The sequence below is a fragment of the Schistocerca nitens genome, chromosome 4 (assembly GCF_023898315.1).
Source record: "Schistocerca nitens isolate TAMUIC-IGC-003100 chromosome 4, iqSchNite1.1, whole genome shotgun sequence".
In the NCBI taxonomy this organism is placed as follows: Eukaryota; Metazoa; Arthropoda; class Insecta; order Orthoptera; family Acrididae; genus Schistocerca; species Schistocerca nitens.
Genome location: NC_064617.1, coordinates 197,337,422 through 197,360,747, shown reverse-complemented (window position 1 = coordinate 197,360,747; position 23,326 = coordinate 197,337,422). Strand labels below are relative to the sequence as shown.

General features: G+C 42.1%; 1 protein-coding gene across 4 annotated transcripts in view; it reads right to left on the bottom strand.

The window, feature by feature from the left end:
* Positions 1-23,326, bottom strand: part of LOC126251428 (uncharacterized) — a 145,161-nt gene that overhangs the window by 99,989 nt on the left and 21,846 nt on the right. For all 4 annotated transcript variants that reach the window (XR_007545732.1, XR_007545733.1, XM_049951844.1 and 1 more), the window contains exon 3: positions 17,562-17,710. Coding sequence is in view for 2 of the 4 variants with exons in the window: in XM_049951844.1 (XP_049807801.1) it covers positions 17,562-17,710 (149 nt within the window). In the remaining 2 variants the exon portion in view is untranslated. The remainder of the gene's footprint in view (positions 1-17,561; positions 17,711-23,326) is intronic.

The window sequence follows — 23,326 nt, the reverse complement described above, 5'->3', positions numbered from 1 at the left end:
CCATAATTTTTAAAAAAATTATCACTCTTATTTAGGCCTATCAATGCTATATTTCAGACACTTCCTGACCCTAAATGAAGAATAATGTTCAGAAGTAAGGATAACTGTAAATGAAAATATTAGATTAAACAGAAAATGCAAAAAAATAGTAAACATCACGGTTGCTATGTATTATTAAGTATGGATAAATAGGTGAACTGCATTTCTTGTAATGCCACCTGGTTAGAGAAATCACAACAGTGTACAGACGAATGGCTTGAACCTTGTGATGTCACTTGGTTTGGAAGCAGTTTCATTCCTATACTTTAAGCTGACACACACAGAATGAAAAATTTTCATCATCACTCAGCATAATCAACTCTAGTAAGCCAAAGTGACAAACTCATTTGTAGACAGGTTTCATCTAAATCTACATCTATACTCTGCAAACCATCATGAGATGCATGGCAAATGGTTTCTTCCTGTTCCATTCAAGTATGAAATGCAGGAAGAATGATTGTTTGAATGCCTCTGTCTGTGCAATAATTATTCTAGTCTTATCTTCATGATCCCTATGTGAGGAATATGTACAGTAATCATTTAAAGTCGGTTCTTGAAATTTTGTTAACAGACTTTCTTAGGATCATTTACATTTTGAACCCATCATATGAGAAATTTGTAAGCAATCTTATTTATAGACTGATTGTATTTCCCCATATTCTACCAACAAACTGAAGTCTACCACTTGCTTTACCCATGACTGAACCTATGTGATCATTCCACTGCATATCCTCACAAAGTGTTACACCCAGATATTTGTATGAGTTGGCTGATTCCAACAGTGACTCCATGATATTATAGCAAAAGGATACTATGTTTGTTTGTTTGTTTGTTTTTTCATTTTTTGAAGTGCAAAATTTTACATTTCTGAACATTTCAATCAAGTTGCCAATCTCTGCACCATGTTGAAGTCTTATTGAGATCTGATTGAAGATTTACAGAGCTTCTTTCAGATAGTACTTCATTACAGATAGCTGCATCATCTGCAAAAAGACTGATTTTACTATTAATATTGTCTGCAAGGTCATAAATATACAACATGAACATATTTTCCTGGAGCACACCCAATGTTACTTCTATTTCTGCTGGTGACTCTCCATCCAAGATGACATGTTGTACACTCCCCACCAAAATGTCCTCAATCCAATCACAAACTTCACTTGATACACCATATGATCAAACTTCTGACAATAAGCATAGGTGTGGTACTGAGCCAAATGCTTTCTGGAAATCAAGATATACAGTAGCTACCTAATTGCCTTGATCCAAAGCTTTCAGTATGTCATATGATAAAAGTGTGAGTTGCATGTCACACAATTGATGTTTTTGAAATCCATGCTGGTCGGCATTGAGGAGATTATTCTCTTCAAGATACTTCATTATGTTTGAGTTCAGAATATGTTCTAAGATTCTGCAACAAAATAATGTCAAGGACACTGACCGGTAGTTTTGTGGATCACTTCGACTACCCTTCCTTGTAGGCGGGTATGACCTGTGTGTGTTTCCAGGAACTGAGCGTGGTTTTTTGTTCGAGGGCTCTAAAACAGAGCTTTGTTCAATTTTAACAATTTGAGCTGTTTCTGAACACACTCATGCTAATACTTATTTCATTTATCTTTTCAGTGGTATGAGGATTAAATTGGTGTGATTCTCCTGGGCATTCCTTTGTAAAGGAAGATTTGAAAACAGAGTTAAGCATTTCACCTTTTGCATACTCAGGAAGGAAATCATTACAATCTATAAAACATTGTAGTAGCATCATATGATTAGCAAAATATAAACAGTAACTTTTCTAATTTATTTTTGAATCAAATTGTAAAAAGCATATTTCCATAATTTTTAGTTTCTTTCCATAACTCCATAATTAAGGTGTGAAGTCCTAAACAATTATGGGCAGTCCATAATAGCTGGCAGCTATATGCCTGTAATAGTTGCACTGACATGCTGCTAGACAGACGATTATAATGTTTTGGCTGAGCAGTGTATTTAAATTGGATAAAAGAAAATTCTCAATTAAGTATGAGGTATATACGGTGTCTCAAACAGAATCATCTGATTTGGCTTGTCTATATTGCTGAAACTAATAAACATATACAATGAATTTTGTCTTCTGATGAACGGGAAACTCAAAAAGTCTTTTTTCATACCTTTTAATAGACATTCAATATGCCCCCCATGAGATGCATGGCATATGTCAATGCAGCGTTCAAATTGTTACCACACTGCAGTCAGCATGTCTTGAATTACAGCTTCCACAAGTGCTGTTATGTGCTGTCTCAGTTCATTCATTGTTGTTGGTAACAGTAGCACACAAACAGAGTCTTTTATAAACCCCCACAAGAAATAATCACATACAGTCAGGTCCACTGACCTTGGGAGGCCAGTAATGTAAGGCTGAATCATTTGGTACAGTGCGACCGATCTATTATTCAGTAATCCTTTGATTTAAAAATTTTTGCACTCCCAGATGCCAGTATGGCGGTGCCCCATCCTGTTGGTAAATGAAGTTGTTCAAATCAGTCTCCAATTGTGGGAAAAGAAAGTTCTAAAGCATCGAGATATGTGCTTTTCAGCAAAGAAAAATGAACCAAATGCCTTTTCCCGTGAAACTGCACAAAACACATTAAATTTTGGAGAGTCCCTCTAATTTGTACGACTTCATGTAGTTGTTCCATACCCAATATTCCCACATTATGAGAGTTCACCTTTCCATTTAAGTGGAATGTTGCCTCATCACTAAACACTAAGCGTGGAAGAAAGCTGTCATCCTCTATCTTGCCAAGAACGAAATTACAGAACTCTACACATTATTGTTTGTCACCTTCACAAAGAGCTTGCGTAGCTGAATTTTGTACATGGTTTCATGTGTAGACATCAATGCAACAGACACCAGATAGACATCGGGGGCATATCAAGCTGCACGTTGAATGGATTTCTGTGGAATCCTCGTGGAACTATGGTGGATGCGTTCAACATCTGTGTCAGACACTTGAGGGTGGCCCAGCACTTTGCCTTTACACAAACAACCTGTTTCTTGGAATTGTTCTTACCATCATCTAATGCTCTGTGCTGTAGGAGGATCCACATCATACCTAATACGAAAGCCACGCTGAACAGTTATTACTGATCCGCACTGCAGAAAACGTAGAACACAAAACGCTTTCTATTGCCCTGACTTAATTTTTACTAGACTGACATGGGCACTCACTGCTGGTACCTAGCAGGAACCTTGTAAAAACTCAAGAGTTTGCTCTTTCCAACAGTATATTGTTCACACACATATCTCAAATAACATAATAGTTACGATTTTTTTTTTTTTTTTTTTTTTTAAAGGTCATATGATTCTTTTTGATACACTGTGTATGTAGTTTGTTGAATGATGTGACAAATTTGGTTAACTTACACAACTTCAGTGCTGGATTTAGGGCTTGTTGCTCAAGTTTCAATTACGTGAGATATGAAGTTGACCACTGTGTAGCTTTCCTCCCATCCCAGCCCATCCTATACCACCCAACTTTCAAGTTAATGTGTCAGTAATTGTTTGCTTGCATTAGCAGAAAATTAAAACTAAATGACACCAACACTTGAACAGTAGAAACCTGAATTTTCAAGAGAAATTGAGAGAAGGCAGTAAAGACAATAATTCAAAGCCAAAATTTGTAAATGGAGTAAATGCTGTGCATACCACTGTATAATACTTTCTGAAACACAAGGGTCAGTTCATTCAAACATCTTAATGGATACGTAATCATGACAGACACTCCAGGATACAACAGTTCATGCACTTAACTGAATTTCAGTGAAGTTCAATTGTATTATCACTGTGAAACATACCCCAAATGGTGGGTGAATGGCATCCAGTGGTATTTTGTGATAAGAGTAGATTCTGCCTAGGTATTGTGATTGTTATTTGGTAATACATATAAGTCAGAGGAGTGGCAACTACCAAACTGTACCAAGCAACAGCAGCCAGACCCATCTCTCATTGAACACATGACGGATGTGCTGGATCAGCATTACCAGAAACATCCCTTGACACACAGTAGAAATGGCATGTAACACTCTCTCCCAGGATGATATCTGAAGCTCTATCATAGTCTCTGACGAATATTGCAGGACTGTATTACAGCGAGAGGCAGTTATACGAGATACTAAAATTGTTGTCTAATTAATCACATCATAAATAATGGATGGGATAAAGGAGTGTGCTCCCTGCCGCTGTTGGATAAGCAACTGCCAGCAGCAAGTCATATACTCTTAGCTCACTTATTTTTTACATAATTTAATTCTTAATTTCTTGGCGTGTTTTTGGATACTTGCATTGTTTAATTCATAAATTTTGGGTGTATTATAGTATTAGAGAGTTGTAGCATAGCGCTTTAGTACCTGAATAGTGTAAATTCGCGTAGTTGTCTGTCTTCCGTTTTTGTATTGAATGGCCAGTGTCGGTTGTTCACAGCCAGTGCGCTCCCTGCCGCCGTTGGATAAGCAGCTGCCAGCAGCAAGTCGTATACTCTCAGCTCACTTATTTGTTACATAGTTTAATTCTTAATTTCTTTGCGTGTTTTTGGGTACTTGCATTGTTTAATTCATAAATTTAGGGTGTATTATAGTATTTGAGAGTTGTAGCATCACGCTTTATTACCTGAATAGTGTAAAATCGCATAGTCTCCTTCTGCCTCCGAGCAGTGTGTCAGCAGTGCACAAGTAGCAGCATTACTGCATTTACTAGGCAATATTGTATTTTAATAACCATTTAAATTTTGTGTCGAATTGTTTGTGCTCTCTGTAGATTAGTTCAGACGGTCTTTGCACAACAGTTTTTAGCATGGATAGGGACTGCGAGTGCTGTGTTCGGATGCGGGCTGAGTTGGCATCCCTTCGCTCCCAGCTTAAGGCAGTGTTGGCTTCGGTAAGACAGCTTGAGGCTGTTGCCAATGGGCATCACTGTGGGAGTCCGGATGGGGGTTTGTCAGGGATGGCCAGCTCGTCCCACGCATCCCCTGATCGGACTAAGGCTGAGGCTGCCCGGGATACTGCCCACATTGAGGCCAATCCCTCACCCATGGTAGAGTGGGAGGTCGTCTCGAGGTGTGGCAGGGGGCGAAAGACATTCCGGAGGGCTGAGCGGAAGGCCTCTCCAGTTTGTCTGATGAACCGGTTTCAGGCTCTGCCAGACATGGCTGCTTGTCCTGTTCCAGAGGTTGCCCCTCACAGGGTGTATATGGGGACAAGGAAAAAAAATTCCCGGATTATTCCCGGATTTCTCCCAGATATCCCGTTTAAAAAATATGCTTTTTCCCGGGCGAATATACACTTTTTCCATGCTAAGTGACAGTAGGTTTTCAGTAGATTTTCCTTCGGAACTGCAATACTTATCAATCCTTTGAATGGTTAACGTTTTATACAATCGCGTAGAACTTCCAGGAAAAAAGGAAAAGACGGGGGAGAGAACTATGGAGAGGCTTTTAATTAAAAAAATGAGTGAAGTTTTGGAAGGACCTTTGATTTGCAGCAACATATATGCTGCATATTTTCGTATTACGAAAGTATAAATTCGAATTGCACCAGACACAGCGCGTTAGTTTCCAGAGCGTTGAAACCGAGGTTGTGATGTCCTTTTGTAAGCGATTCATATCTCACGCCACGAGGTGTCGCCAGCCGATGACAGCAGCTATTCAGAGCATAGGACATGTGTTATAGTCAGCCAATAGCAAGATCACTGGTTACATAGCGCGAACACACAGAGGAAAAGTTAACGGTTTACATTAATGTACACAGTACTGTATATCTACAAGAAAAGCTAAGCTTTCACATATTATATTGGTCTCTAAGATTAACACGCTACAACAGAAGTTAAGCTTTCACATGTAATATTGATCTCTTTTGTGTGTGTTATACTTTAAGATACATCACACAACTGTGCCAGTAAATTTAAAATTATGACATAAATGTCTCGGCTCGAAATTCTTGTAAGTGGCTGGTTCTCAAACTGTTCAGTTTCGAACGCTCTGTGATTTAGATATCCATCCCACTTTCTCACACATAGAAATAGGTTCAATTTACCAGTTGCCAGAGAGCGCCAGAAAACAGGCATTATTGTGCGTGTGCAACTGCAGTGGTGTAGGAAGCCCGCACGTTCGTTTGTATAAAGCACTAAGAGAGCTTACATTACACCATAAAAGAAACAGGGCATCGGAGGATACTCCAAAGAGCACTGGAATTTTGTGAACCATACTGAAATGCATAATTCGGCTTGAAGTGCAAATTGGCTTTTTCCAGATTCACAATGAAGTAGGTCCCATCTGATATTAAGCTTTTCAGTGTGGTTTTTGGGATGTAAATTTTCTTGGAGGACCAGTACTCTACAATCTCATTTTTGGTTCTTTATTATGGCATAATGCCATACATGGCAGAAGATGATAACGTGCACTTCAAATTGCACTTGAAATTCAGCGAACAGTTGGAACTAGCCAATACTGTAGAATGAAACACTTCGTTTCAAATAAAATGATTTCCTCAGCGGAAAGATAATAAAGCCAAATTTCTTTAGTAAACTTGCAAAAATAACTTCATTGTTCTGCAAGGCGATTAATGCTTGACTGCTCCTAACTTGGAAATAAAATCAGAAAATTGAAATTAATAATATATTTTTCCCCTCCGTAATTATGTGAATGTATTTTAATTCAGTTGATAGCTCCCGGCCACAGAAATCCATTTTGTTTTCATTTGACGTGGGAGCTGTACACGAAGAGAAGCAGCGAAATCACTTAACGTAAACACGGGTCACATGGAGACTAACCCCTTCCCCACTACAACTCAGACAACTCTGTGAAAGTGCGAATCTGGCAGCTATGGCACGCGAGAAAAATTTTTCTCGTTTGCATCTGGCTGCTTGCTGCTACTACTATGGCACGCAAGAAAAATTTTTCTCGTTTGCATCTGGCTGCTTGCTGCTACTACCGATACAGCTAACAGCCAAACTTCAAGTAGTGGGAGACGGGAGAAGGTACTGTTTATACGCGATCAAATGCGCATGCGCAACAGACCGCTGGCAACTGGTCAATCGAACCTAATGTGAACAGTTGTGACGTCATGCTCATAGCAAGCAGTTTATTGTTACGAAGAATTACAGTCTGCGCCCTACGGCCTTTGACATATCTTTACTATTTGCATACGTTTGTGCGTGCACGGTGTTTTGTTGTAGTAAATTGCACTTTTCCTTTGCCACTGAAGATTTATTTTTTTCCTTCTCATTTATATTTTATTGCTGCAGTATCATTCTCCAGTAGCAGGAAACAATAACATTCTTTGCTAGAGAATCAATTCTGCAGTCAAAATTACAAAAATTTAACTGAAAGCTAAAACAATGAAAAATTCCCAGAATTCCGAAAAATTGCCGGGATTTTCCCGGTTTTCTCCCAGATGAAAAAATTGCCAGGTTTTTCCCGGATTTCCCGGTTGTCCCGGGTCGTATACACCCTGCCCTCAGTCTGCAAGATCCGGGTGGTCGCAGAGGGTGGGCTTACTGGTAGTTGGGAGCTCCAACATCAGGCGCGTAATGGGGCCCCTAAGGGATATGGCAGCAAGAGAGAGGAAGAAAACCAATGTGCACTCCGTGTGCATACCAGGGGGTGTCATTCCAGATGTGGAAAGGGTCCTTCTGGATGCCATGCAGGGTACAGGGTGCACCCATCTGCAGGTGGTCACTCATGTCGGCACCAATGATGTGTGCCGCTATGGATCGGAGGAAATCCTCTCTGGCTTCCGGCGGCTATCTGATTTGGTGAAGACTGCCAGTCTCACTAGCGGGATGAAAGCAGAGCTCAGCATCTGCAGCAGCATCGACAGGACTGACTGCGGACCTTCGGTACAGAGCAGAGTGGAGGGTCTGAATCAGAGGCTGAGACGGTTCTGCGACCGTGTGGGCTGCAGATTCCTCAACTTGCGCCATAGTATGGTGGGGTTTCGGGTTCCGCTGGATAGGTCAGGAGTCCACTACACGCAGCAAGCGGCTACACGGGTAGCGGTGGCGTGGACTGGGCGGTTTTTTAGGTTAGATGGCCTCGGGCAAGTACAGAAAGGGCACCAGCCTCAAAGGGTGCGGGGCAAATACACAATCTGTATTGTAATTGTAAACTGTCGAAGCTGCACTGATAAAGTACCGGAACTTCAAGCGCTGATAGAAAGCACCAAAGCTGAAATCGTTATAGGTACAGAAAGCTGGCTGAAGCCAGAGATAAATTCTGCCAAAATTTTTACAAAGGAACAGACGGTGTTTAGAAAGGTTAGATTGCATGCAACCAGAGGTGGCGTGTTTGTCACTGTTAGTAGTAGTTTATCCTGTAGTGAAGTAGAAGTGGATAGTTCCTGTGAATTATTATGGGTGGAGGTTACACTCCACAACCAAGCTAGGTTAATAAGTGGCTCCTTTTACCGACCTCCCGACTCAGCAGCATTAGTGGCAGAACAACTGAGAGAAAATCTGGAATACATTTCACATAAATTTCCTCAGCATGTTATAGTCTTAGGTGGAGATTTCAATTTACCAGATACAGACTGGGACACTCAGATGTTTAGGACGGGTGGTAGGGACAGAGCATCGAGTGACATTATACTGAGTGCACTATCCAAAAATTACCTCGAGCAATTAAACAGAGAACCGACTCGTGGAGATAACATCTTGGACCTACTGATAACAAACAGACCTGAACTTTTGGACTCTGTAAGTGCAGAACAGGGACTCAGTGATCATAAGGCCATTGCAGCATCCCTGAATATTGAAGTAAATAGGAATATAAAAAAAGGGAGGAAGGTTTATCTGTTTAGCAAGAGTAATAGAAGGCAGATTTCAGACTACCTAACAGATCAAAACGAAAATTTCTGTTCCGACACTGACAATGTTGAGTATTTATGGAAAAAGTTCAAGGCAATCGTAAAATGTGTTTTAGACAGGTACGTGCCGAATAAAACTGTAAGGAACGGGAAAAATCCACCATGGTTCAACAACAAAGTTAGGAAACTACTGCGAAAGCAAAGAGAGCTTCACTGCAAGTATAAACGCAACCCAAACCTCTCAGACAAACAGAAGCTAAACAATGTCAAAATTAGCGTAAGGAGGGCTATGCGTGAAGCGTTCAGTGAATTTGAAAGTAAAATTCTATGTACCGACTTGACAGAAAATCCTAGGAAGTTCTGGTCTTACGTTAAATCAGTAAGTGGCTCGAAACAGCATATCCAGACACTCCGAGATGATGATGGCATTGAAACAGAGGATGACACGCGTAAAGCTGAAATACTAAACACCTTTTTCCAAAGCTGTTTCACAGAGGAAGACCGCACTGCAGTTCCTTCTCTAAATCCTCGCACAAACGAAAAAATGGCTGACATCGAAATAAGTGTCCAAGGAATAGAAAAGCAACTGAAATCACTCAACAGAGGAAAGACCACTGGACTGAGAAGATACCAATTTGGTCCTACACAGAGTACGCGAAAGAACTTGCCCCCCTTCTAACAGCCGTGTACCACAAGTCTCTATAGGAATGGAAGATTCCAAGTGATTGAAAAAGAGCACGGGTAGTCCCAGTCTTCAAGAAGGGTTGTCGAGCAGATGCACATAACTATAGACCTATATCTCTGACGTCGATCTGTTGTAGAATTTTAGAACATGTTTTTTGCTCGAATATCATGTCGTTTCTGGAAACCCAGAATCTACTCTGTAGGAATCACCATGGAGTCCGGAAACAGCGATCGTGTGAGACCCAACTCACTTTATTTGTTCATGAGACCCAGGAAATATTAGATACAGGCTCCCAGGTAGATGCCATTTTCCTTGACTTCCGGAAGGCGTTCGATACAGTTCCGCACTGTCGCCTGATAAACAAAGTAAGAGCCTATGGAATATCAGACCAGCTGTGTGGCTGGATTGAAGAGTTTTTAGCAAACAGAACACAGCATGTTGTTCTCAATGGAGAGACGTCTACAGACATTAAAGTAACCTCTGGCGTGCCACAGGGGAGTGTTATGGGACCATTGCTTTTCACAATATATATAAATGACCTAGTAGATAGTGTCGGAAGTTCCATGTGACTTTTTGCAGATGATGCTGTAGTATACAGAGAAGTTGCAGCATTAGAAAATTGCAGCGAAATGCAGGAAGATCTGCAGCGAATAGGCACTTGGTGCAGGGAGTGGCAGCTGACCCTTAATATAGACAAATGTAAAATATTGCGAATACATAGAAAGAAGGATCCTTTGTTGTATGATAATATGATAGCGGAACTAACACTGGTAGCAGTTACTTCTGTAAAATATCTGGGAGTGTGCGTGTGGAACAATTTGAAGTGGAATGATTATATAAAATTAATTGTTGGTAAGGCGAGTACCAGGTTGAGATTCATTGGGAGAGTCCTTAGAAAATGTAGTCCATCAACAAAGGAGGTGACTTACAAAACACTCGTTCGACCTATACTTGAGTATTGCTCATCAGTGTGGGATCCATACCAGGTCGGGTTGACGGAGGAGATAGAGAAGATCCAAAGAAGAGCGGCGCATTTCGTCACAGGGTTATTTGGTAAGCGTGGTAGCGTTACGGAGATGTTTAGCAAACTCAAGTGGCAGACTCTGCAAGAGAGGCGCTCTGCATCGCGGTGTAGCTTGCTGTCCAGGTTTCGAGAGGGTGCGTTTCTAGATGAGGTATCGAATATATTGCTTCCCCCTACTTATACCTCCCAAGGAGATCACGAATGTAAAATTAGAGAGATTCGGGTGCGCACGAGGCTTTCCGGCAGTCATTCTTCCCGTGAACCATACACGACTGGAACAGGAAAGGGAGGTAATGACAGTGGCACGTAAAGTGCCCTCCGCCACACACCGTTGGGTGGCTTGCGGCATATAAATGTAGATGTAGATGTAGACAGCAAATTATCAAACAGCTGAGGTGTCAACTGGTTGGTAACACATATCCAGGACTGAAAATGTTACATTTTTGAATAATATCCTTTTTCAGAGGTAACTAGTGTGTAATAAACATACACCTGCATGGCTACATTGCCCTTGCCAATAAAAGTGTACCAGCACCACAACTTGACTAAGGTGAGGGATTGTGTCATGTGAAGTGGGCAAGTGGAGAAAGAAGGTTGAAGAGGAGCAAGGGATGGAGGGAGGGGTAGCTGATGGGTGGGAAGAAGAGGCACGAGAGAGCTCACTCTGGAGCAGGCAGGAAGGCTTGTGGTGGCGCAATTGAGTAGTGGCCTGGAAGAGGAAGACAGAACAGAGAAGGGGTAGATTATGAAGAAGAGGATGGAAATAGCATTAGTTAACTTATCTACCAAAGACCTCAGTCCCACAAAATTTTAAGGCCTATGCAAATGTGTCACCTTCAGCCCCATATTCAAGTTCGATAATAGTGGACTCATATAATGCAGACACTCCTTCTTCTGGCCCTTATAGCGGTAACATTTTTTGCCATCAACCTCATCAACCAAAACTGACTACACATCAACACTGAACCTTTCGTCTCCCTGTTCATATCTCTCTGCCACTCCCACCTAACCACAACCTAGTCCAGTAATTCCTTATCTTCAACCTTGTCACAGCTTCCTCTCCTAAATCCCTTTGCAAAAACTAAAACCTCTTAACAGAGGGAAGAATGCCTATTCACAACTTTAAGACAGAACCCACGCTGTTCATCCATCCTGTAGACAAAGTCTCCACTACTGTCATGATGAACTGCAATGATTATCTGACAGAAGGTATCTGCCTATTTTCCCCCTATCTCCACAACAATGCCCTTCCACTGTGATCCCATTGCAGAAGTCCAGAATAACCTCCAACCCCTACTCCTTAGGCACATCCCAAATTCACTCCCTCAAATCCATCTTCCTTCTCCTCCTAATGACAAACCCCCCTCCCCCCCAATACACCCACCTACTACATGTTCCCCCAACTCCATCAACCTGATTACCATCCATGACATTGATACAAACCATTCCCACCCATTACCACCTAAACCCCTACTTGTCACTGCTGACACCATTTCTCTATACGTCAATAAGTTCCCCTGTGTGCTACCTGAGCCCCTATTCATCACTGTTGATGCCACTTCTCTCTACATCATCATCCTCCATGTCCATTGCTTTGCTGCTATTGAACACTATCTCCCCCAGTTTCCTTCAAACTGCAGATCCACCACCGCATTCATTACACATCTAGCTCACACGTAACTACTACTTCTTTGGACAAGCAAATCCATGGCATGAGCATGGGCACCTATATGGCACACTCCTATGTAAATCTGTTTATGGGCCAGAAACTTTCTAAGCCATCCAAAATCTGGTTCAAATTCACTAAAGATATCCTCATGATCTTGACCAAGTTCCAAGATACCCTATCCTCATTCCTCCACAGCCTCAGCACCTCATTTCCCATCCATTTCAGCAGGCCTTTCTCAACCCAATGTGCCACCTTCTTGGACACTGAGCTCCACTTCTCTGATGGCCTCATCCATATCTCTGTCCATATCAAATCCATTAACCACCGACAGTACCCCACCAACAGTACCTGCATTCTGTTAGCTGTCATCCCTTCCATGCCAAAAAATCATTCCCATGTAGTCTGACCACCTGCACAGGGCACATCTGCAATGATGAGCAATCCCTTGTCCACTATGTTGAAGGTCTTGCTGAAGTTATCAGAAAGAGGGATTTGTCCAAACCTAGTCTGCAAACATACCTCCAAAACCACATCCACATAAGTCCCTAAATCATCTACCAATCTGCTGAACCAACTGTAAAGGAACACCACTCTAATTACCCAATATCTAATTACCCTGAACCACAACTGCTAAACCACATACTTCACCAGGGCTCATAAAAGAGGATCATCCTACCAACAATCCTTCCTGCTCCTCCAAAAGTGGTATTCCACTGCCCACCTAGTTTAAAAAGTAACCTGACCCATGCTTATGCCGCATGTACTCCCAACCCCTTGCCACATGGATCACATGTGTATTGAAAACCCAGGTGAAAAGCCTGTCCTATGCACTCATCCAGCTCACCCTATTCCAGTGCCATCACAGGTACAACCTTTCCTATCAGAGGCAGGGCCATCTATTAAAGCAGTCATATTATGAGGGTTATCCAGGAAGTACAGCCTCAGTCGCCGTAGCTACCCGAACGATCCGTGAATAATCAAAGACACATGTGCATCAACTCCTGGTATGTCTTACTCATCACACAACACCATTTGCATTGGTATTGTTGCAGTGTGCTGCTTCCAATATCAGTTCAAAATGTTTAAAACAACTGATCAGTCCATCAACTATGAAATACAGTCAGAGATTCAGTTTTTGACAGCAAGGAACACTGCTGCATCGGAAATTCATCAACAGATAAGTGAGGTGTATGGCCCCAATACAATAAGTGTCAGTAAAGTGTGTACATGGGTTGAGAGCCTTCAAAGACAGACAGAAAAATGTCTATGATGAATTGCGATCAGGCTGACCATCAATGATCTCAGAAGATTTGATCAAATACATGGACAAAAAGATATGCAAAGACTGGTGATTCACAATTTAAACTTTAGTATAGCAATTTCTGAATGAGGGTAGAACAACTTTGCACAAAATTGTCTGTGAAAAGTTGCAATTTTGCAGATTGTGTTCACATTGGTTTCCCAGGCTGCTTACTGAGAAACACAAAATGGAAAGAGTGGCTTGTGCTCTTGAATTTTTGGACTGATCTCATAAGGAAGGTGATCAATTTTTTACAGAATGTTGTCACAGGAGATGAGGCAGGGGTTCTCACATGACCCCAGAGTCTTAATATCAGTCAATGGAATCGTGTCACATGACATCATCAGAGTCAAAGTCAAGGCCAAACAGACAATCTCAACAAACAATGTTATGGCAACTGTGTTCTGGGATAGGTATGGAGTCTTGTTGGTTGAGTTTATGCAGTGAGGAATAACAATAAATGCAGTCAGTTACTGTTCTAACATGACTAAACTTTGATGTGTAATACAGAATAAGTGACACTGTTTCCTGACGTTTTGAATTTTGTTGCTGCGTGACAATTCCAGACCCCATTCTGCCATTTACACCCAAAATCTGACCAGATCTTTTGGATGGGAACAGATTGTCCACACACTAATCAGTATATACTTGGTGCCAAACAAGGAGTTTCACAGTGACAAGCACTTCGCAACAGATGATGAGATGAAAGAAGCACGTAAAGACTCCTCACAGGTGGCAGACATCTGTGACTTAGGGATATAGTAGCTTGAAGAATGTTATGACAAATGTTTAAACCAATATCAAAACTATGCAGAAAAATAAACATGTAAGGAATTAAATACAAAAAGATTTTTGAAAAAACCTGTGATGATTTATGTTCTACAAGAAATTGGATCTTACTTTCCAAATTATCCTCACACATACCAGTTTTGCTGTAACTTTTGCACAGCCTTTTCTGTGAACACGGCCACCAACAAGCAGTCCACAAGAATGAACTACTACTGCCCGACTTTCGCAAATAACAGAGTTGGCCGAAAATTGGTGGAATATTCTGCTGAGCACAACATGCTGGATCTTCCTTCCAATACCAGCTCCTCTGTACTACATTGAGGTGACAAAAATCATCGGATGGCTATATGCACATATACAGATGGCAGTAGTATCGCATAAACAAGGTATAAAAGGGCAGTGCATTAGCAGAGCTATCATTTGTGCTCATGGAACACACATGAAAGGGTTTCTGGCAGGATTATGGCTGCACAACAGGAATTAATAGATTCCGAAAGCAGAATGTTTGTTGGAGCTAGACACATGGGACATTCCATTTCAGATATCATTGGAGACTCAATATTCTGAGATCCACAGTGTCAAGAGTGTGCTAAGAATACCAAATTTCAGGCATTAACCATCACCGTGGACAACACAGAAGCCAACAGCCTCCACTTAGTAACTGAAAGCAGCAACATCTGCATAGAGTTGTCAGTGCAAACAGACAAGTAATACTGTAAGAAATAGCTGCAGAAATCAATGTGGGACAAATGATTAACATATCAGTTAGGACATCACTGCAAAATTTGGCATTAGTGGGCTATGGCTGCAGACATCAAACATGAATACCTCTACTAACAGCAAAACATTGCCTGCAGCACCTCACTTGCATTTGTGACCATGTCGGTTGGACCTTAGACGACTGGAAAACCTTGTCCTGGACAGATGAGCCCCAATTTCAGATGGTAACAGCTGATGGTAGGGTTTGAGTATGGTGCAGACCCCAAGAAACCATGGACCCAAGTTGTCAATAAGGCACTGCGCAATCTGGTGGTGGCTTCATAATGGTGTGACCTGTTTTTGCATAGAATCGGCTGGGTGCTATGGTCCAATTTAACTGATCATTGGCTGGGAATGGTTATGTTCGGCTACTTGGAGACCATTTGCAGTCATTCACACACTTCATGTTCAACAACGATGGAATCATGAATCTTTATCTTATTTATATATCAAAAAACATTAGACTGGTATGAAATACAAATCCTTGTCAAAAAAGTACATCTGATCATATAGTCCAGATATGTCATTAGTAAAAGTGAGAACATCTTTAAAATGGCTAAATAAGTTGCAGGCTTTCATTTCTGCACCCTATAGCACAGCTGTTATGCATTCAAGTGCCAAAGAAACTGGTATAGGCATCCATATTCAAATGCAGAGATATGTAAACAGGCACAATAGGGTGCTGTGGTCGGAAACGCCTATGTAAGACAACAAGTGCATAGTGCAGTTGTTAGATCATTTATTGCTGCTTCAATGGCAAGTTATATGAATTTAAATGAGTCTGAATGAGGTGTTTAAGTCAGCACACGAGTAATGGTACACAGCATCTTCATGGTAGCGATGAAGTGGCGATTTTGCCATACAACCATTTCATGAGTGTACCTTGAATATCAGGAATCCAGTAAAACATCAAATCTCCGATATTGCTGCGTCTGGAAAAAGATCCTGCAAGAACATGACCAATGATGACTGAAGAGAATCATTCAACGAGACAGAAGTGCAACTCTTCTGCAAATTGCTGCAGATTTCAATACTGGGTCATCAACAAGATTCAGCGTGCAAACCATTCAATGAAACATCATCAATATAGGCTTTTGGAGCCAAAGGCTCACTTGTGTACCCTTGATGATTGCACGATACAAAGCTTTACGCCTTTCCTGGGCTTGTCAACATCGACATTAGACTTTTGATGACTGGAAACATGTTGCCTGGTCCTATGAGTCCTGCTTCAAATTGTATCGAGTGGATGGACATGTAGGGATATGGAGACAACCTCATGAATCCATGGACCCAGCATGTCAGCAGGCGACTGTTCAAGTTGGTGGAGGCTCAGTAATGGTGTGGGGTGCGTGCAGTTGGAATAATATAGAACCCCTGATATGTCTAGATATACTCCAACAGGTGAAACATATGTAAGCATCCTGTCTGATCACCTGCATCCATTCATGTCCACTGTGCATTTCGATGGACTTTGGCAATTTTAGCAGAGCAATGTGACACTCCACACGTCCATAATTGCTACAGAGTGGATCCAAGAATACTCTTCTGAGTTTAAACACTTCTGCTGGCCACCGAACGCCCTGGACATGAACATTATTGACCATAGCTGAGATGCCTTGCAATGTGATGTTCAGAAGAGATCTCCACCCCCTCGTACTCTTACGGATTTATGGACAGCCCTGCAGGATTCATGGTGTCAGTTCCCTCCAGCACTACTTCAGACATTAGTTGAATCATTGCCACATCATATTGTGGCACTTCTGCTTGCTCATGGGGGCCCTACACAATATTAGGCCAGTGTGTCAGTTTCTTCAGCTCTCCAGTGTATGAAACTGCTAACTAATAAACAGGTATGCACACACTATTGTGTCTGAACATAGATGAAATGATCATAAAAATGACTGGACAGAAAGTACATAATGTTATGAAAATAATAATAATAATAATAATAATAATAATGGGGTAAGAGCGAGATTTAAACATGGATCTCCCACTAAACAATCCAACACTGTGATCACACAGCCATGGTGATTTTTACAATTCACTCAATGTTACCATCTTGAGCTTAGACCATTCACTGTTTCTAATTTGCTTCTTTTTACACAGTTCAGTACACCTTCTTCCTGGTTTAATGTGTGGTCTGTGTTCAGTTTTTGAGGGGCAATCCACTGGGCCATTTTACCACTAAATCTGAGGGGTTGAGATGGGGAGTTTCCCTTGTTAGTTATTTCTGTATAGCTAAGTCCATTTCAATAAAGAACCCACAAACAGTATACACAAGCATGCTGCTATTGTCAAAAAAACTGACAAGTTTGAAGGCTTAATGTGTTATTAATTATTCTTCATTCACAATGTTAACTGTGTAGTGCCTGCCAACGTCTATTGTTGCATTTAAATCCAAGCCCACATTCAACATTCAATTATCCATAGAAAGAGCTTCAATAAAGACATAGCCACTCACTTTAGCTGCTGGAGTCCATGCGGGATCGCTGTCCATATCCTCAGAGTCAGAGTCTTCTTCAAATTCTTCGAGGTTGTACTTCTTTGTGTTACTTATTTCTTTTGCCTTCCGGGGCGTCATTTCCCTCCTGGGCAAATAAACAGTTTGGTCTGGAATACAAAAAAAAGCACATTTTAGTAGAGCCAGATGGGCACTAAGTACACTCCTGGAAATGGAAAAAAGAACACATTGACACCGGTGTGCCAGACCCACCATACTTGCTCCGGACACTGCGAGAGGGCTGTACAAGCAATGATCACACGCACGGCACAGCAGACACACCAGGAACCGCGGTGTTGGTCGTCGAATGGCGCTAGCTGCGCAGCATTTGTGCACCGCCGCCGTCAGTGTCAGCCAGTTTGCCGTGGCATACGGAGCTCCATCGCAGTCTTTAACACTGGTAGCATGCCGCGACAGCGTGGACGTGAACCGTATGTGCAGTTGACGGACTTTGAGCGAGGGTGTATAGTGGGCATGCGGGAGGCCGGGTGGACGTACCGCCGAATTGCTCAACACGTGGGGCGTGAGGTCTCCACAGTACATCGATGTTGTCGCCAGTGGTCGGCGGAAGGTGCACGTGCCCGTCGACCTGGGACCGGACCACAGCGACGCACGGATGCACGCCAAGACCGTAGGATCCTACGCAGCGCCGTAGGGGACCGCACCGCCACTTCCCAGCAAATTAGGGACACTGTTGCTCCTGGGGTATCGGCGAGGACCATTCGCAACCGTCTCCATGAAGCTGGGCTACGGTCCCGCACACCGTTAGGCCGTCTTCCGCTCACGCCCCAACATCGTGCAGCCCGCCTCCAGTGGTGTCGCGACAGGCGTGAATGGAGGGACGAATGGAGACGTGTCGTCTTCAGCGATGAGAGTCGCTTCTGCCTTGGTGCCAATGATGGTCGTATGTGTGTTTGGCGCCGTGCAGGTGAGCGCCACAATCAGGACTGCATACGACCGAGGCACACAGGGCCAACACCCGGCATCATGGTGTGGGGAGCGATCTCCTACACTGGCCGTACACCACTAGTGATCGTCGAGGGGACACTGAATAGTGCACGGTACATCCAAACCGTCATCGAACCCATCGTTCTACCATTCCTAGACCAGCAAGGGAACTTGCTGTTCCAACAGGACAATGCACGTCCGCATGTATCCCGTGCCACCCAACGTGCTCTAGAAGGTGTAAGTCAACTACCCTGGCCAGCAAGATCTCCGGATCTGTCCCCCATTGAGCATGTTTGGGACTGGATGAAGCGTCGTCTCACGCGGTCTGCACGTCCAGCACGAACGCTGGTCCAACTGAGGCGCCAGGTGGAAATGGCATGGCAAGCCGTTCCACAGGACTACATCCAGCATCTCTACGATCGTCTCCATGGGAGAATAGCAGCCTGCATTGCTGCGAAAGGTGGATATACACTGTACTAGTGCCGACATTGTGCATGCTCTGTTGCCTGTGTCTATGTGCCTGTGGTTCTGTCAGTGTGATCATGTGATGTATCTGACCCCAGGAATGTGTCAATAAAGTTTCCCCTTCCTGGGACAATGAATTCACGGTGTTCTTATTTCAATTTCCAGGAGTGTAATATGCCTCACTATTTATAACACTGAGCAAATTTCTACTGAATATTAATGCAACAGCATACCCTTGGGTTTTCTGGTGCATTAATTTGTCTAATACAGATAATAATTTAGAAAGCATTGAAACACATTAAATATTTAGCATAAAGTGTGAAGTTTATAAAAAGAAATTCCTCGACTACTAATTTGCCTGGCTGTTTAACAAGTAGATGCATTGTGATAAACGTCGAGTAACTAATAGCATTCACATTGTCAGTGACAGAAGTTCCATCTTACCAGAGCCATATTTTGTTCATGGCATGAAAATTGCCACCTGAAATTTTCACCGACTTCAGAGAATGTCACTTAATTCACAGTGATTTCCAAAATAGTTTTGAAATCATAGTTGTTCTATTTTTCCGGAAGGCATGCAGTTTTACTGTATGATTAAATGATGATGGCGCCCTCTTGGGTAAAATATTCCGGAGGTATAATAGTCCCCCATTCGGATCTCCGGGCGGGGACTACTCAGGAGGACGTCGTTATCAAGAGAAAGAAAACTGGCGTCCCACGGATCGGAGTGTGGAATGTCAGATCCCTTAATCGGGCAGGTAGGTTAGAAAATTTAAAAAGGGAAATGGATAGGTTAAAGTTAGATATAGTGGGAATTAGTGAAGTTCGGTGGCAGGAGGAACAAGACTTTGGTCAGGTGAATACAGGGTTATAAATACAAAATCAAATAGGGGTAATGCAGGAGTAGCTTTAATAATGAATAGGAAAATAGGAGTGCGGGTAAGCTACTACAAACAGCATAGTGAACACATTATTGTGGCCAAGATAGACACGAAGCCCACGCCTACTACAGTAGTACAAGTTTATACACCAACTAGCTATGCAGATGATGAAGAAATTGATGAAATGTATCATGAGATAAAAGAAATTATTCAGGTAGTGAAGGGAGACGAAAATTTAATAGTCATGGGTGACTAGAATTCGACAGTAGGAAAAGGAAGAGAAGGAAACGTAGTAGGTGAATATGGACTGGGGCTAAGAAATGATAGAGGAAGCCGCCTAGTAGAATTTTGCACAGAGCATAACTTAATCATAGCTAACACTTGGTTCAAGAATCATGAAAGAAGGTTGTATACATGGAAGAACCCTGGAGATACTAGAAGGTTTCAGATACATTATATAATGGTAAGACAGAGATTTAGGAACCAGGTTTTAAATTGTAAGACATTTCCAGGGGCAGATGTGGACTCTGACCACAATCTATTGGTTATGAACTGTAGATTAAAACTGAAGAAACTGCAAAAAGGTGGGAATTTAAGGAGATGGGACCTGGATAAACTGAAAGAACCAGAGGTTGTAGAGACTTTCAGGGAGAGCATAAGGGAACAATTGACAGGAATGGGGGAAAGAAATGCAGTAGAAGAAGAATGGGTAGCTTTGAGGGATGAAATAGTGAAGGCAACAGAGGATCAAGTAGGTAAAAAGACGAGGGCTAGTAGAAATTCTTGGGTAACAGAAGAGATACTGAAATTAATTGACGAAAGGAGAAAATACAAAAATGCGGTAAATGAAGCAGGCATAAAGCAATACAAATGTCTCAAAAATGAGATCGACAGGAAGTGCAAAATGGCTAAGCAGGGATGGCTAGAGGACAAATGTAAGGATGTAGAGGCTTATCTCATGAGGGGTAAGATAGATACTGCCTACAGGAAAATTAAAGAGACCTTTGGAGAAAAGAGAACCACTTGCATGAATATCAAGAGCTCAGGTGGAAACCCAGTTCTAAGCAAAGAAGGGAAAGCAGGAAGGTGGAAGTTGTATATAGAGGGTCTATACAGGGGCGATGTTCTTGAGGAAAATATTTTGGAAATGAAAGAGGATGTAGATGAAGATGAAATGGGAGATACGATACTGCGTGAAGAGTTCGACACAGCACTGAAAGACCTGAGTTGAAACAAGGCCTCGGGAGTAGACAACATTCCATTACACCTACTGATAGCCTTGGGAGAGCCAGTCCTGACAAAACTCTACCATCTGGTGAGCAAGATGTATGAGACAGGTGAAATTCCCTCAGACTTCAAGAAGAATATAATAATTGCAATCCCAAAGAAAGCAGGTGTTGACAGATGTGAAAATTACCGAACTATCAGTTTAATAAGTCACAGCTGCAAAATACTAACGTGAATTCTTTACAGACGAATGGAAAAACTTGTAGAAGCCGACCTCGGGGAAGATCAGTTTGGATTCCGTAGAAACGTTGGAACACGTGAGGCAATACTGACCCTACGACTTATCTTAGAAGAAAGATTAAGGAAATACAAACCTATGTTTCTAGCATTTGTACAATTAGAGAAAGCTTTTGACAATGTTGACTGGAATACTCTCTTTCAAATTCTGAAGGTGGCAGGGGTACAATACAGGGACTGAAAGGCTATTTACAATTTGTACAGAAAGCAGATGGCAGTTATAAGAGTCGAGGGACATGAAAGGGAAGCAGTGGTTGGGAAGGGAGTGAGGCAGGGTTGTAGCCTCTCCCCGATTCTATTCAATCTGTATATTGAGCAAGTAGTAAAGGAAAATTTGGAGTAGGTATTAAAATCCATGGAGAAGAAATAAAAACTTTGAGGTTCGCCGATGACACTGTAATTCTGTCAGAGACAGCAAAGGACTTGGACGAGCAGTTGAACGGAATGGACAGTGTCTTGAAAGGAGGATATAAGATGACCATCAACAAAAGCAAAACAAGGATAATGGACTGTAGACGAATTAAGTCGGGTGATGCTGAGGGAATTAGATTAGGAAATGAGACACTTAAAGTAGTAAAGGAGTTTTGCTATTTGGGGAGCAAAATAACTGACGATGGTCGAAGTAGAGAGGATATAAAATGTAGACTGGCTATGGCAAGGAAAGCGTTTCTGAAGAAGAGAAATTTGTTAACATCGAGTATTTATTTAGGTGTCAGGAAGCCGTTTCTGAAAGTATTTGTATGTAGTGTAGCCATTTATGGAAGTGAAACTTGGACGATAAATAGTTTAGACAAGAAGAGAATAGAAGCTTTCGAAATGTGGTGCTACAGAAGAATGCTGAAGATTAGATGGGTAGATCACATAACTAATGAAGAGGTATTGAATAGAATTGTGGAGAAGAGGAGTTTGTGGCACAACTTGACTAGAAGAAGGGATCGGTCAGTAGGACATGTTCTGAGACATCGAGGGATCACCAATTTAGTACTGGAGTGCAGCGTGGAGGGTAAAAATCGTAGAGGGAGACCAAGAGATGAATACACTAAGCACATTCAGAAGGATGTAGGCTGCAGCAGGTACTGAGAGATGAAGATGCTTGCACAGGATAGAGTAGCATGGAGAGCTGCATCAAACCAGTCTCAGGACTGAAGGCCACGACAACAACAACAACAGTTGTTCTAATACACAATCTTGTCCTACAACATACACATTAATGGTAGAAAAGTTGAGAATTAATTCTTTTACTCTAATTAGTGTGTGATGCTTTGATTGTACATGACACACAATTAACACAGAAGTCATTGAAATGTATTAAATTTACTTGGATTTATTCACCAACACAAATAACAATACAACAATTAAAATTATGACCATTTGACATACTTTTGAAGTTAGTGTCACTTCAGTGTCTTTCACACTGATTTAGTATGTACAGTCTACATACAATAATGCGCTACCAAGTAAGCAGTGACCAATATCACACAATGTAGGAAAAGGCAGATTGCTACTTACTGTAAACAAGACACATTAAGTTGCAGACAGTCACAATTAAAAGACACTTACACAAAGCTTTTGGCCAAAGCCTTCATCAGCATAAGAGAAACACACACCAGTCATACACACAAGCAAGCACACATCATGCACACATTACTGCCAACTCCGGCAGCTCAGGGCGGAATGCAGCTATCATGTAGGATGCAAGCAGCAACTGGAGGGGTCAGGGAAGGCAAAGGGATAGCAGTGTACAGGTGGGGGGAGAGGAGAATGCTGTCTGGTGGAGTGTGCAAGGACTATAATGCCAACAGACACAGCATTGGGCGGTTGTGGGGCAGGGAGGTGGGTAAAAATGAGTCAAAAAGGAGAGGAGTGGGGAAAGATGGTTGGGGTGTTGGCAGAAGGAAGTAAACAAAG